Here is a 16,791-nt window from a genome sequence, read left to right as displayed (position 1 = left end):
GGTTTAAAAAGAACGAATCAATAGCAATTTCTCAGGCTTCCCTAGTGGCGCAGTGGTTAAGAATCCGCCTGCCAATGCAGGGGACACGGGTTCGAGCCCTGGTCCGGGAAGATCCCACATGCTGCAGAGCAACTAAGCCCGTGCGCCACAACTACTGAGCCTGTGCTCTAGAGCCCGCGAGCCACAACTACTGAGCTTGTGAGCCACAACTATTGAAGCCCACGCACCTAGAGGCCGTGCCCCGCAACAAGAGAAGCCACCGCAATGAGAAGCACGCGCACCATATCAAAGAGTAACTCCCCGCTCGCTGCAACTAGAGAAACCCGTGCACAGCAACGAGGACCCAACACAGACAAAAATAAATAATAAATTAAAAAAAAAGAGACACTTCATCTCACACACACACACACACACACACACACACACACACAAGCAATTTCTTGTGGGTATCTAATAAAAGCCCAAGACAAATAATTTCGTCTTTCAGTTTTAAAATATGAAATTGAAGAACTGAACAAATATACAAAGTAAATTCAAGCTTGAGCAAGAGTGCTTTCAAGTCCAAGCCACTATGCACTTAGTTTTTCTCTGTGCATTTAAAATAAATTTAGATTATTTTTGACATGCTACCTTTAAAAAAAAAGTGGTAAAATGCACCTAAAACTTTCAAGGCTTAAAAATCAAACAGAGCAGCTGCTGTACTGTGTTTTTGTTTGAATTACTATATTTACCTGCATTTATTTAAAGCCCTTAGTATCTGCCTTAAACACCTAAGTTTTAGGAAGAAAGTTTTTGTTTTTTTAATATTAAAATGCATTGTATATAAATACCTTCCTGGTCAGCTGTCCAGATGAAAGTAGAAGTAAGAATCCTGCCAAATGCTCAAGAGCAGCAATGAGTGATCCCGTGTTTCTAAAATGAATGATCCTGTTTTGCTTACAGCCAAAGGAAAAGCCCTTAAATATTCCTTATCCCTTCAGCTTCTTCTCCCAGCTCTTCAGAAGTTCACACCAATGCACTGCTTACCATAATAAGTTTGGGATAGGGCAGGGTGGGAATCTTTGGGTTCACAGCTATTGGTTGAGGGTACTTTACCCATATCACTTCCTTCTTCCATCTCCCTCACTCCTGTTAAAAGGCAGCTACCATGGTGGTGCTTCTGCTAAACCCCTATTTTAGCAGCAAAATACCAGGGGGACAAATTATACAAATAAACATTGGTACACATAAATATTCTCCTTTCGGAAACACTTGGGGGCACACTGTGTTTGAGAATTCAAAGTCTCTCATGCTTTAGAAAGATAATGCGGCACATACCTTCTATCACAAATTCTCCCAGATAGGGTTACCATCCCATAAAAACACATTAATATCTCTACAATGACTATGAATGTTCATATTAAGTGGGACAAATAACATCCTCATATCATTCAGAATATTTTTTGCAATCAAATGATTCTGCTGTAAATTTAGGAAAAAAAATGTCAGTTTTCAGATTTTTGGATTTGAGAACTGTGATTATGAACCTGTATTTTCCAAAAATGAAATAAATCAAATTAAATAAAATACTTAAATTTTCTATGGCACTGAAAGCACAAAGATTCATTCCAACACTGAAAAATTAGAAGGACTGGATTCAAAGATAAAACAATCTAATTTCAATTATTAAACATTTATGTAGCATATGTATTTTATGATATCTATTTTATAGTAAACACTTCATCAGTATTATGGCTACAGTATAAAGAAAATAATAACGCAATGCTAAAATTTCCTAGCACTTTTAATAATCAAATATAAATTGAGAACTTGGGTGGGGTACAGATCTTTTTTTTCAATCAAAAAAGATTACAAAAAAAAAGAGATTACATCTATTATACATGAAATGATTACTATTAAAAGTTACTCTTAAGACATTTTCAGTTGAGTGGAAGATTCTTAATCATATTCTTAATTTAAATACACATAACTGTTCTAAGCCTGTCTCCTATTTAAGAGGACTGCTGTAAGGTTTAGATGAGATGACAGACATTTATATATTTTACAGAGTACAAGGTAAATGTATGATATTATTATAACTGTTAAAAGACGTCACATCATCTTCCAGCATCAAATAAAGGTATTATATAAACTAATTAGACTTATAAACCAATTTAGGCTTACATATTATCCCTCAAGCTACTCTTGAGGGACAGTGTTTAAAATCAACACTAATTTAGTAACAAACAAACAAACCAAACAAACAAAACCCAGCCAGTAAATTACATCTGAATATTTGAATTATGTTAAGTTCCTACCATTGCAAATCCAACATCAGCTTTCTTTAATGCTGGGCCATCATTTGTACCATCACCAGTTACAGCTACAACCTGGCGTTGTTCTGAGACAGTGCTGTCAATTATACCTGAAATAAAAGTAAGTATTTATGCTGTAAAAACAATCTGTTTAATTAATAAAGTGATTCTGCAGAATATGCTAGCTAGCCAGTTTTACAGACTCTAAGTTAAAAATAGGGGCTTCCCTGGTGGCGCAGTGGTTGAGAGTCCGCCTGCCGATGCAGGCGACACGGGTTCGTGCCCTGTTCCGGGAAGATCCCACATGCCGCGGAGCGGCTGGGCCCGTGAGCCATGGCCGCTGAGCCTGCGCGTCCGGAGCCTGTGCTCCGCAACGGGAGAGGCCACAACAGTGAGAGGCCCGCGTACCGCAAAAAAGAAAAAAAAAGAAAAAAAAAGAAAAAGTTAAAAATAAATAAACACAGAGAAATGGAAACTGCTGAGATGTTGGGCAAGGAACAACTCGAGAAATTGTTGTATTAGGAGTTATATCCTGTTTTAATCACTGAAGATAAACACAATTCACCTAAGGTATCGAAAGGAAATGTATTTAGATTTTATTGGAGAAGATGATATCCACAATTCAATCTAATATTCAGCATCTATTACTATTTTAGGAAGCAGAACGCATTTCTCTATTAAGAAATTGCGGAGTAATTGTAAAATCTACTCACCTTTAACCAGTGTATGTTTGTCAGTAGGAGATGACCTTGCAAGCACTCGAAGCTTTGGCCAAATCTTGTCTATCCGCTCTTGCTCAATCTATAAATTTTTGTCAAAGTTAAAACGTGCCCAAGCCTAGTTTTCTAATTCCAAGTTAGCGACCTAGCATTTGTATCAGTGGTTCTTGAAGTGTGGTGGACAGACCAGCGGCATCAGCAACTCCTGAGAACTTGTTAGAAACAGAAATTGCTGAGCGAGACCCAAGGCCTATCTTATAAGACACTCTGAGGTGGGGCCTAGTAATCAGCATTTTAAAAAGCTCTCTAGTCACTCTAATGCAGAACCGCTGTTATATATATCATTACAAGATCAAATTCTAACCACCTCCCCACTGCCTATGAAAATGGAAACTCCTTAGCGTTAAGTAGTGCAGGGTTTGGGGTCCCCTAAAATATGTTCCATAGCAACTTTTCCAAACTCATCTCCCATTACTCGCTTACACATATTGTACTTCTTGCGCCCAGACTGAAAACATGAAGCGCTCACTCCCTTTAGGACAAATTTCTTTATCACTTGTCCCCTTTATTTCCTAAAATGCTACTGTTTTGCTTCGTGGGGTGAGGGCTGCACTGATCCAGGTGCGATGCCTAACATGTAGTGCATATTCAAGATGTATCTGTCCAAGAAATTCCTAATATACTAAAAACATATCAACTTAAACAATAAAAAACGCTTACCTCTCCTTTTTCATTTCGTATTCTTCTGTTGAAATCTTTACCTTCTAGGCATAGGAAATCTTCCCCAGGATGTAAAATACCACATTTGGTAGCAATAGCCCGAGCAGTATTAATATTATCACCAGTGACCATCCTCACAGTAATTCCAGCCCTCTGACATTTCTTTATTGCATCTGGCACCTGGTTAATGTGGAAAAAAATTCACATGATGAAAGAAAATTAGTATTTGCAAGGTGGGGAAAAATCCCACTGAACAAATATACATTGCCTTATAGTCCCACAAATGACCACTTTAATTACATCTCAAGATATTATTTCTTGAAGTAGTCCCAATAATCTCTTCTTTCCCCTTCCACTGCCACAGTCCTAGTTCAGGCTTCACTTTCAGTTATCATCTGACTTAAGTTGCTTACATTATTTATTTGCCAAAGGCTTTTTAAAGTGCCTTTTCCCCCTAGCAACCATTAGGCAATTCTTTCCTGGTTGGCTTTCCACCGTTCTGGTTTTACTGCCCAGACCACACCAGAGTAAAATGTTGGTGTTCTTTGGGGTTAAGGAAGGCTCACTTGTTTTTCCCCATTCTTGATCTTTTAAGGGTTATCTTACCTATTCTGGAACCTCCAGCTACTAGGTACATGCTAATAACTTTCAGACCTACATATTTTCCCCAGCTCATTGTGAGAGCTGGATTCCTAGTTCCATCAGAAAAGTAGACATCAGAATTTGGGTGTCTAAAAGGGAAACGATGTTTTATATCTAAGAGAAACCTAAAGATTATCTGATATCTTCAATCTCCTTACCCTATACATCCTTAAGGGCCAGTGAGTCCTGCGATTCTACCTCAAACCTTCCCTGTACCTGGTCTCCGATGTTTGTTGCCTGAGCTACTGCAATAGCTTTTTTTAATTGGCATCCCTGTGTTTATGTTCATTTCCCCTTTAAAACATCTGATATACCCGACAACACAGTTCTTTTTTAATACAGTTTCTCAAAAATATATGATTCCTCAACTGTTATACTATAAACCACAAAGTTCTCAGTATAACAGAGTGTCACACTTGAGCTTCAGAATAGCTCCCTAGTAGATAAAAAACAAGGATTTACTATATAGCACAGGGAACTATATTCAATATCTTGTAATAACCTATAATGGAAAAGAATAAAAAAAGAAAAATATATGTATAACTGAATCACTTTGTTGTACACCTGAAACTAACACAATATTGTAAATTGACTATACTTCAATTAAAAAATACAAGATGACCAAATATTGCACTATTGAGCACCCTTACGCTTAAAAAAATTCATTGTTTAGGTGAAATGCAAATTTAATTGGTGTCCTGCATTTTATCTGGAAACCCTACTCTAGATCCAACTACCAGTTCACAGGAAATAGAAGGAATGCAACTGGCAAAATCTATTATAGAATGTAGAATACTCTCCAGGACACACGTCCTTCTACAAATAATTTCCGAAGAAACAATAGTTTACTTGCTAATTGAAAGAAAAAAACAATTTGTTCTTTGACAGAGAAATTGCAAGAATGGAAAAGGAAGGAAACCTATAGATCCTTTAGATTAAAAGAGACTTGAGAGTCATGGCAATAAATTTAATGTGTGGATTTTGGATCCCGATTTGAATAAACATTTGTGACACAATTTAGGAAATTTTTAAAAATAATGAATATTTAGGAATTATTGTTATAAGTTTTAAGTATCATGGTTGTGTTTCACAAAAGAATTTAAAAAAAAAAGAGTAGTTTCCTAGATTTATCTAAATTTTTTTCTACTATACACAGCTTGATAGACGAATAATCAATATATTATTTTTGTGCCTCTGCTTCTGTAATTCTCTTTGCCTAGAAAATCCTTTCCTGTTCTTCTCTAACCAGAAAATCCATGTCGGTCCTACTAGAACAGAGGTTGCAAATGCAAAGACCCACAGGGCCATGCAGGTAACAGAAATGAGGGAAAAACACTGAAAGTGACAAATCCAAGACAATCCTAATAGAAGAGCACTCAGCTCTAGTCTTTTTTTTTTTTTAATCACAGTGGAAATGTTGATAGAATCTATCATTTCAAGAGAAAGCAGAAACCCAGATTTGTGTGTACTCTCTCAAACCTGATGTTTTACACACACACACACACACACACAGTCCACAGATAAATTGAAGGCTAACTTTGGCCTATACGCTGTTGTGACTTCTATTGTAAACCGTGTAAATGTAACATCTCTGGGAGCTTTCATGGCCTACGTAGACAGAACTGTGCTTTCATATTATACATCCCTCTATTGTTTAAAAAAATCAATATTTGATTTTGAAAACGCTGGTCTGCTGTATAAATGTATTTCTCACTTCTCATTTGAGATAGAAAGTAACCCAGATTTGTCCACCTTAGCACTCACTGGGTGGTACCCTGAGATCATTTGGAATAGGAAACAATGACTAAGAGGCAGAAACTGGTCTTGGTTAAAGCTATGTGGCAAATAATATTTAAGAAAGTAAACTAAATTTATTAATAGTCCACTAACCACCAAATACTTCCACTTAAAATTTACAAACTACCTCCACTTTTACAGATAAACTGAAGAGAAGCCAAGCATCTTGTTTAACTATCTATGCATATGCAATAAAGCTGGATTTATTCTAGATATCTAATTAATCAAGATTCTCTACATCAGAACTGTACAATCCAGAAGACCCACTTGGGAAAGCTACGTCCTATTAGATTGTCTCATTTTAGTATGAAAGCACGCATCTCATTTTGTGATACTGAAGAAATTAATTGCCACTTACATGTTTTAAAAAAGATAAAACTGTCCATCAACCTCAGTGCTAAGAACACAAAATGAGCAATACATTTTCCAAAGGACAAAAGTTGAAAACATTCTGATTTAGTATTTAGATAAGACTTAAGCCATAAATCAATGTATAAAACTTCGAATGGTTTTCCTTTGACCAAAGGTTGGCAAACATGATCCACCTGGACGTTTCATAAGCATTTGAAACCCCAGAATCCCAAACTTGATCTCTAAATAGGCAGCTTCATCTGACTCTCTTATTACATAGGTAATACCATCTACCAGCCACTCAGTTATGCAAGTTGGAGACTGATTCCCCACTCCTCCAGAAGAGATCTAACTGTAGAGATATCTCAGTCCTATGCTTACTGCTCTAGCTACACACTTTCCTCAAGAGATCTCCTTTAGCCTCATATGTGAATTCTCCAGCCTACTTCACTTTCAGGCTTCTAGGTTCAAGTGCCTGCCTGACATATAATTGGATGTTTCAGAGATTGCAACAATGTTAAAAGGAGTATATCCAAACCCAACATATTCATTCCTATTGGTTCTACCTCTATTTACTTTAAAATCATACCTTTCTTTCCATCTTCCCTGCCACAATTGTAGTTCTAAGCCATGGTCATCTCTTGCCTGGGATCACTGCAATAATCTCATTGGGTTCCCTGCTTCTACTCCTCTTTTTAATTCATTTCTTACATAGTACCCCAAATACTATTTTAACAACATGCATCATGTCACTTCCCAGCCTGAATTTCTTCAACGACTTCCCAGTGAATTTCAGAATAAAATTCAGAGCCCTTATTGCCTAGTAAGGCCAAAGGTAATCTCGTCTGCTTCTTCTTGTCCAAACTTACAGCCACGCTGGCCTCCTTTCCACCTTTGAAAATCTAAATACTTTCTCACCTCAAGGATTCTGTATTTTTTGTGCCATTTTTCTGGAATACTGTTCTTGCAGCTATTTACATGGCTGGCTCACTTAGCCATCAGAACTCAACTCAAATGTTATATCTTCAGAGATCCTTAATGTGGTCTCTGTTATCTTTATTTTACCACCCTGTGCATATCCTTTATAGCCCTTATCACACTTGGAATAGTCATATCTGATGCTCCCCTGCTACCCCACGCCAATTAGAATATAAGGCCTATGAGGGCAGGGACCAAGTCTTATTCCTCACAGGATGTGTCTTCACTTGGCATACTGCCTATGTACTTATCACTTTAAATGTTTATCTGTTGTGTTACCTCTCTAGAGTATAAGTTTCATAATTATTTTGTTTAGTGCAGTATTTCCAGTTCCTAGAAGAGTGCCTGGCACTACACACTGGATGTTGAATCAATTAGTTGATGATAGCCACTGAACAAAAGCTGTTTTTGCCTTTGTGCTTTTATTCATATTGCTTCTTTGCTCACAAGGTGCTTACCGCTCACTCTCTCTCTTGGTCTAGCCAATACCTCTTCCTCCTTTGAGACTCACATCAGGTAATTAACCTCTAGGAAGTCTTACTTGACCCCTCTCATGGTTAACATAACACAGTGTGGTCTTTTAATCGCATATATTTTATACAGAGCTGGGTTTGAACACACTAGCTCTAATGTCTAGAGCTAACCTCTATACATCTCAATTTTTTTTTAACTTTCAAATAAGTAATAATACTTATAACTCAGAGGTGACTATTAAATGAAATAATACATGTAAAGCACTTGGCATAATATGTGGCACACAGTAAGAATGCAATACAAAGATATAATTACTTTAGAAGGTTGGGGGCTCATGTTCTGTGCTCATATAACATGCTCTGCATATGTATCTAACTATGTACTAACATCCTGGTTATAATTATGTGTTTGTCCATCCCTGCCCAGGACAGTGACTTCTTTGAGGCCAGGAACCAGATCTCAAAAATCTTTATGTCTCCAGTATTTTAGCATAGTTGCTGGTACACAGCAGTTGCTCAATAAACTTAAAAAAAAAAAAAGATTTAAAGAAGAAAAGCAAAGTCTAGAGCTGCAGACTGTCCAGTATGATAGCAAGATGTTTAAATATAAATTGAAAAAAAATATTTTTTAATTCAGTTTTTCAGTTGCACTAGCTGCACCTCAAAATCTCAGTAGTCACATGTGGCTAGTAGCTATGAGATGGAACAACACAGAACAATTCTATGGTTGCAGAAAGTCCTATTGGACAGTGCTGGACTACAGACCATGAAAACAAATAACTTAATGGCATTTACTACGTAATTTAATATAAATATCAATTGAAAAAAACCTACCCAGTTCAAGGCACTGGTTATGCTACAAACATACAGGATCCCAAAGAGAAGTTACCTAATTAAAAACCATAAACAGGTAGCACATGCATCACAAGCACTATCATTTCACTTATCTTGGATTCACAAAGGAGAGAAATAAAATCACAAACACTAAGAAGTTTACTAGAAAACTGGTTACAGTTAGTGCCTTCTGCACATGCAGAACACAGAATGTTTCACCACCTCAGGTCTCACAGGATCTTCAATCCCCACAACAGCAATGCATGTAAGGCCGGTGACAATATCATTTTCATTATCCCATTCTGGTTCTGGTTCTCCTGCTGGGAAATCTCTGAATGCAAGACATATGGTTCTCAAGCCTTCTGATGCCATCGGTTCAATCACAGTTTTTACAATATCATCACGGTCCCTTGGTCTGAATACTTTTGCCTCACCATTAGCACTCAAGATTTTGAAACACCTATAAGGAAACGTTGAATCCAAACATCAATAATTAACAAAAATAATGGTTAATGCCATTTAAGTGAACTGGAAGGGCTAGAATCATGGAATCTGATTATCTGGAATTCAGAGAATTACATATGTTGTGTTTTTACAGACTTAAATCGTATTCACTTTTCACCCTCCCCTTTACAAAACACAGTTCTCTTTTTATGGTTCTCACTTGATCATTCTCCATTCAAGTTACTTTAGACACTTCTCTTTTGGAAATGCAGGGCTTCTAAATTTTCACAAAAAACCCTAGTGGCAGAGAAGAATAAACTATATGCCTGTCCATTTTGGTGCAGAATTAGACATTAACTTTAATTAACACAAAATTTCCAGATACTTCCTTCTTTTAAAGTAAAAAGCCACGTTCAATCAACCCTTACCTGAGATGCTGTTTCATCACCTATATTGCTTTAACCATGAAAGAAAAAAAATAACTTACTGTTAAAATAAGCACTCTATTAGAATGAGAGAGATAAAGCCAAAATAGTTTTAATTTCAGTGAAACTAACTACCACTCTTTAACTGTGTAGTAAATAAAAGTTACACTGTATACTTCCCTATTTAAAGCTTACTTTTTCACATTGCCTCTTTATGTTCCTCTCCCTTGGTGATGCCACTGCCTCCTGCTTCTAGGCAGGTGATTCCCAAATCCCCATCTTCTGTTTTGATCGTTTTCCAAAGCTTTCCACTCTGACAGTCTACTCAGATGTTGTACCGTACCTTAAATTTACTGCATACAAGACTAAAGGCTGTCTCCTCACTGCCCATTGAACAGACATCAACATTACTCCCAATAATTTCAATGTTAAGTCTAAACTCTCACCTGAATACTTCCTTTCTCCTCATCATCTATATAGTATTAGCTCCTAAGTCCTATGTATTTGTCCTCTGAACAGTCTTCCGAATGTTTCCTCTCCTTTCTATTCCCCCTGCTACTCTACTGCCTTCTTCTGGCTCTTAACTTCAAGCCAGAGCTACTGTAATAGGCTTTTAAATGATATTGGTCTCCAGTCCATCCTTCCCCGCAACCCCAACCCACCTAATTCCCTGATGCAAGAATTATCCTCAGTCCCACAGCTATGCTCCTTCGGCTACCTGATGAAAAAAATTCTTCAGCTGCATTATCTGGCCTACTTAACTGTTTTAACTGCTCAGGCTAACATTTAAGAGACTCCACAACAAAAAGAGTGGAAAGAGTTATTGTATACTTAATATACTCCATGCTGGATGTTTTACAGGCATTATTTTACCTCAGTGTCTTAGAATTGGTGGTCATCATCCTCTTTTTCAGTGAAGGAAAATGGAAGCCAAAGGAAGAATCTTCCCAGCATCCCAAAACTACTTAGTTGCAGAAGAGCCAAAGCCTGATTTGGTTTTGATTGAAAAATCTCCCCCATACCATCTACCTGCTTCCCAGCAAGCCACGATGCAAGATTTCTAACATTTCACAGAAATCAGATAACCAAGCATATGTAAAGGGAAGAAAGATGTCCTGGGTGCCACAAAAGCCCATCACCACTCAGCTGCGCTGTGTGACTATTAGCTGTTCCCCCAATATGGTCTGCATACTCCCACTTCCCTCCCTCCAATGTGGCTTCCTTCAACTTGACCTTACTTCATACCGAAACCTATCTTAAATGCTACACCCTTCATAGTATGACCTCTCGTCTTAAAACTTTGTGTACATCTGTCATATTCTGCATTTTCATTTATATGTATTTTCTCTTAAACCTGTTAGATTATAATCTGACAAGTGTTCACTAAGATAACACTGGATTATAATCCACATATAAGCTAATTAAAATTGGAAATATTTTAAATATTGCAATTTCAAGTGAGTTCTAATTTTCCAAAAATGCTCTTAATTAAAAAAAAAGTTTTCTGCTTCTCTACTGGAATTAAAAAAAAAAAAAAAAAATCAAAATAATTTCAACACCTGTAATAAAAAATAAGCATTAGGGAAATTATACATAAACATGTGATGTCAAAATTGAGGCAACTGGTGTGTATAAGGACAGTACAAAAGAAAAGATTACCATTCAAAATGACAGCAGATATTTAAATACGACGCTGCAGCAGCATAAATATGATAAAACCTCACTCTGATATAAAAGGATTCTCAAGATCTAGTTTTAATGCTTTGCTGTTCTAAAAACGAATATATAATTCATTCATCACTATCTACAATGCAGTGTTGAAGACATAAACTGCAGTTTTTCTTCCCAGAAGGCTTTTATTTTTCATGATCCTACATAACAATGGAGTCAACACGTTTAAGAACAAATATCAATGTTCACTTCATTAAACCTACCAGATTGAATGTAATGGGCTTATTTTCCCTGTAGCAAAATACTAAGAAATAAAAGAAGCTGGAGTATGAAAATGACAGAACACCCTGGGCAAAAGAGTAATACCATTAAAATATACTAAAAAAAACTCCAAGGTCCTAGCAAATGCCTGATATTCACAAAAAGAAAATAGCAACAATATTAACATAGTAGATATTTCATAAAGCAACTATAGTTAGCAATTATTCATCTAAGCATTTTCCTCTTACTTTTTCAGAATTATCTCGGAGGCACCCTTGCTGAATATTCGATAACTTCCATCTGAATTTTTCAGGACAGTACTCATGGACTTTCTAACAGAATTGAAGGTGTAGACTTTGTACAGTGCTTCTTCTGGTATTTCATTTCTAACATCCTGATAATCCCGTTTTAAATCCAAAAGAAGTCCCAACAAGGCACATTCAGTTTTATTACCAACATGACGTGGTAAACCACCCTCTTTCTCTGGTGGCTGTAAGAAAAAAAGGTTTAGAGGCTAGTATCATCTTGTTTCTCTACGACAGTTTAATTTATAATGTAAAACAGAAAGAGACATTCTAAAACAAAATTATACAGAAATTATATAGAAAACTTCTATTAGTTTTAGCATTTCAAAGAGGGACATAGAAAAAGTAAGGTAGAAAGAAGCTCTGGAGCAAAGATGACATGGATTCCAATCTCAGCCCTGCAAGTTACTAGCTATGTGAACTTTTGGCAAATTACCCAACTGCTGTGGTCCTTGGCTTCAGCATTTGGAAAATAGGAGCTCTTATGACCCAAGAATTAAATAAGAAATGTAACTTTTAAAGTTGGTTCCTGACACATATGGGACTTAAGAAATTTTAATTCCTTTCCTTTTCTCTTGTTTTCACTGAATGTTCACATTAAATAATTCAAAATTAAATCAACTTTACTGATTTTTATGGCTTAAAATAAAAGTACAAGCATTAAAATGAAGCACTGTTGACTTAAATATATATAAAAACTTTATTTCCTTCATAGTATCCTCACAAATACCTTCTTATGTAATCATCACAACAGTATTAAGGGCAGATGTAGCCATCTTTACTTAACAATTGAAGAAAGCAGAAACTAACACACCACTGTAAAGCAATTATACTCCAATAGAGATGTTAAAAAAAAAACAACCGAAGAAAGTAAAGCTCAGACTTTCAGCTAAGGCAAAGCTAGATCTAGAATCAAGATCTCATAACTTTCCAGTCCAATAATCCAATTCATGAAATACTGATTTTGTTTATGGTCTTCACCCACAAATCACTAGAACACATATCAGCCAAACAATTTCATGCTTTATGTTACAAATAAGACTTTTAAAACTTGTGAAGTTAAAAATATTTTATTCTAAGGTAGTACAAGTCTAGAATTACTTTATTCAGTTAGTCCCAAAAGGTTTAAGGATCACCTTATAGGTAGGATCTACTGAGAAACCAAACAGAGCATATAGCAAGCATATGTAAAACATATTATTTTAAGTTGAAATCTAGTTTCAAAATCTTCTCTAGTAAATTGAGTTAACTTTCTATAGTAAGACAGACTAGTCTTTCACAAAATGAGCAAAGTAAAAATTTAAAATTAAGGACTTATTCTGGTTGTTAGGCTCAAGAGTTTCTAAACGCAGGAAATTCAAAATACAGGAGAAGAAAAATACATATAAACAGAATGTATATGTTGATCAACAGATCTTACTAGTAACACAAATTGTATCAAAAGAAAAATTAAATACAGTATATGGATATATGCCTTTTAAAAACTTAACACAATTCACCTCTTCAATTTATAAATAGTAATGATAGAGCTTAAAAGCTACATAAAGTCAAATCATCACAAATTGAAAAATTAATTTTCATATATAAGTTAATTATTAAAGAAAGCTTACCAATATTTTTGATGTATAAGCACAATTCACAGAAAGTCCTGTTACAAGGTAGGACAAAATATTTGGTGGAATAGCTTCTGGTTCAGGAATCTTTTTATAATGTTTTTCATTTATGTAAGCTTGAACAACTGTCATTCTGTTCATTGTCAATGTTCCTGTTTTATCTGAACAAATAGCTGTAGCATTTCCCATGGTTTCACAAGCATCCAGATGCCTCACTAAATTATTATCTTTCATCATTTTCTACAGTGACCAAAAAAAGGTAGTTAAGCTACATATAAAACCAATGACCTCATTATATTAAAATGATTATAAACTGCTTTAAAATCAGAACTAAAACTCCCAACTTTACATGGATACACAGTATAAAGCACCGATTTAATACTGGAAGAATTTAGTATATCTCACCTATTCAAATAAGCTAAACAGAGTACCAGCTTTCCGTGGTTTCAATCATTTCCCTACTACATAACATAATCTAGTAAATGAATACAGATATCTGCACCCATATGCAAATCATGTTGACTATATGCCTCCAACACTTCTGTGAAGTGTCCTCAAATTACAAGAGCTATAATAATTTGTACTCTAAGTACAGAGGTACTTACAGCCATGTAAGAGTATATAACATGTAAAGATTAAGTCTCCTTATTAAGTGGAAAACAAAACATTCTAGTATCAGTCACCAAGGAAAAAGTAGCTTATCAGTTAAATATAGAGTTTATGGGCATGTAGCTGCCTGACTTTTTTTTTTTTTCTTTTGACTCTGATAGACTGAGGTAACATAACAAAACCAGAAAGGATCATTTTTATCTTTTCCATATGTTGGTACACTTGGTCTTCTCATCCTCAGGATCACCCCTTCCTCTTATTTACAAGAAAAAGATAGTTTCTAAAAAAACCAAGAGTTTCACTGTAGCTCCAAAGAGCATTTAGGTTAAAATGCTTGATAACTGATTCTTAAAACATACCTGGAATGGGTTAAAACCTGTAAAGAGTTATTTTACAAAGTACGTTCTATGACTATTAATATGCAAGATACTGCAAGAAACTGATTCCTTGAAGAAATAAATATGGGGAAGGAAGATTACTGTGATTTACATTAATACTGAACATTAAAATAAGGAAGTTCGGCAGTAAAGAAAATGTGTTCAGTTTTGCCAAATGCTAACAGAGGAGCCATAAGGACCACACCTCAATGAAAAGAAAAGTGACTGATAACATTTGGGCTAAAATAAACATTTAATAAAAACTTCAAGAAAAATGCTCTTATTTATTTTCTATGAAAGGACTGCAAATCAATCCTGCCTATATCTTTTTGATCAATTGAAAAATTAATATCATTAATGACTATTCAAAGTGAACTAACGACTGTACTGATAAAATGACTGATTTTACCCATGTGTCTAAAACTTATATTTACCCCAATTATTTCTAATTATTTTAAAACATCAAATAGATGATTACACTGTATTTCATTACTACTTTGAAATATTTACCATTTTACTTTTGAAATAAAAGATGTGAAATGCCTGAAAATAAACTCAAACAGTAAGCAAAAAATATTCTTATCATGACACATCTGTTGAAAATTCTTGGGAACACTGAATATAAGAGTGCTGGAGCAGAAACTATGACCAATTACTTTGTGTTGCTCTCTGTCAGCAATACTACTTAAGGAGAAATATTAATTAATATTAGAAAATTGATAAGAGCAGCATTCTTTCATCAGGTATAATTTTACATGTGAAGCCACCTTTTCCATATAAGATATAAAATTGATTAAAAAGTAGATTAATAATCTTCAAACAGAATATTCCTTTAGGTAACCAGCAGCTAGCAAAGCCACTGAAGCTCATTTTTTCGGCATTCTACTAAGAACAAGGAGGAGTTAGCTGCTGTAAATGGAGTGGTCAGAGAAGGTGACATGTGAAGAGACCTGAGTAAAGTTAGACAGCTGATGATTCAAAGGAAGGAACACATGGGTCCTGAAGTGAGACCAGGGTTGGGGTAGTTGAGAAACAGCAGGAAGGCTGGTGAGGCTGGACCAGAGGGGGAGACAGAGGTGGGAGATGAACACTAGAGGAAAGCAAAGGCCAGATGGGGCAGGGCCCTGCAGGCCATAGCAAGGAGCCTGCCTTGGATTTCATTCTGACAAGAAGCCACTGGAGGGTTTTATAAAAGGAAACAAGATGATCTGAATTATTTTTTAGAAACATGAGTCTACCATGTGAAGGCAGGACCGTGGGGTCAGGAGGGTCCAAGTGTAGAAACAAGGAGGCCTTAGACGGTTGGATTCAAGTAAACCTCTCTGCTCTTGTACCACAGGCAAATGACAAACATGCTTACTTCAATGTTATAGATTGGAAACAGGAGGGGACAGGACAACATAACTATCATATGAGGAAATTTAAGCTAGAACCTTCCCCAGCAGAGTTATGCTTAGCTTTGTGTCAAGTCTGCCATCCCAGGAATGTATAGGTCTCGATGCAGAGATCTTCAACTGGGGGGGAGGAGAAGGGAATCAATGACAGCGCTAAAGAAAACAGTGTAAATTTATGGAAATCCCCTAGTTCCAGAGCCCAAGAGAAAAGAGCAACCAGTTGTACATTTTCTACACCAGCTGAGACCTTCTTTTCGACTTACCTTGACTGAATAAGCCAGTGAGATAGTGACTGCGAGTGGAAGACCTTCTGGCACGGCTACCACTAAAACTGTAACTCCAATAATGAAGAACTTCACAAAATACTGTATGTAAATCGGTGTGCACTCAGCAAGCCACGGTCTCTTCTGAACCCAGAATGTATCAATTACAAAATATAATACGAGAATGATAACTGTGATGGCAGACATCAACAAACCTACATAAAAAGAAGGAAAATGTAATTATTAAATATTCTAGACACGATTCATTGTCAGTTACATATTAGCCACTGGAAGAATTACAACTACTTTGGTGATATTTATTTTAATTTCGCTGAGAAACTGTTACATCCTTTTTTGTGCTTAACTCATCACTTGACGTTATCAGATTTAATTTCTGCTTCCAAGTATAGTCCCGAAACCCAGGAGAAGTGGGAAAAAAGTGTTTATGATTCTTTTCTAGACTTAATTGTATCTTCAGTCTTCTACTAAAGCCGAGACAAAAATAATAAGCAATGACAAGGAAATACCAAAAGCTTAGTATAAGCTGGTGCTCTACACATTGGCAAGCTGCTTTCATGACAAAAGAGAAGTTGATAAGAACCTGACCAATGGGGAGACCTG

The 16,791-nt window shown here is 36.0% G+C and overlaps 1 protein-coding gene across 9 annotated transcripts in view; it reads right to left on the bottom strand.

Moving 5' to 3' along the window:
- ATP2B1 (ATPase plasma membrane Ca2+ transporting 1) overlaps positions 1-16,791 on the bottom strand; it is a 129,197-nt gene that overhangs the window by 19,936 nt on the left and 92,470 nt on the right. For all 9 annotated transcript variants that reach the window (XM_065886615.1, XM_065886614.1, XM_065886616.1 and 6 more), the window contains 7 exons: positions 16,171-16,385; positions 13,525-13,767; positions 11,858-12,099; positions 9,031-9,268; positions 3,734-3,913; positions 3,008-3,095; positions 2,298-2,404 (listed from right to left, as the gene is read on the bottom strand). In XM_065886615.1, coding sequence (XP_065742687.1) covers positions 2,298-2,404; positions 3,008-3,095; positions 3,734-3,913; positions 9,031-9,268; positions 11,858-12,099; positions 13,525-13,767; positions 16,171-16,385 — 1,313 coding nt within the window. The remainder of the gene's footprint in view (positions 1-2,297; positions 2,405-3,007; positions 3,096-3,733; positions 3,914-9,030; positions 9,269-11,857; positions 12,100-13,524; positions 13,768-16,170; positions 16,386-16,791) is intronic.

This window comes from Phocoena phocoena, chromosome 11 (genome assembly GCF_963924675.1).
Source record: "Phocoena phocoena chromosome 11, mPhoPho1.1, whole genome shotgun sequence".
Lineage (NCBI taxonomy): Eukaryota > Metazoa > Chordata > Mammalia > Artiodactyla > Phocoenidae > Phocoena > Phocoena phocoena.
This window is presented reverse-complemented; position numbering and strand designations above follow the sequence as displayed.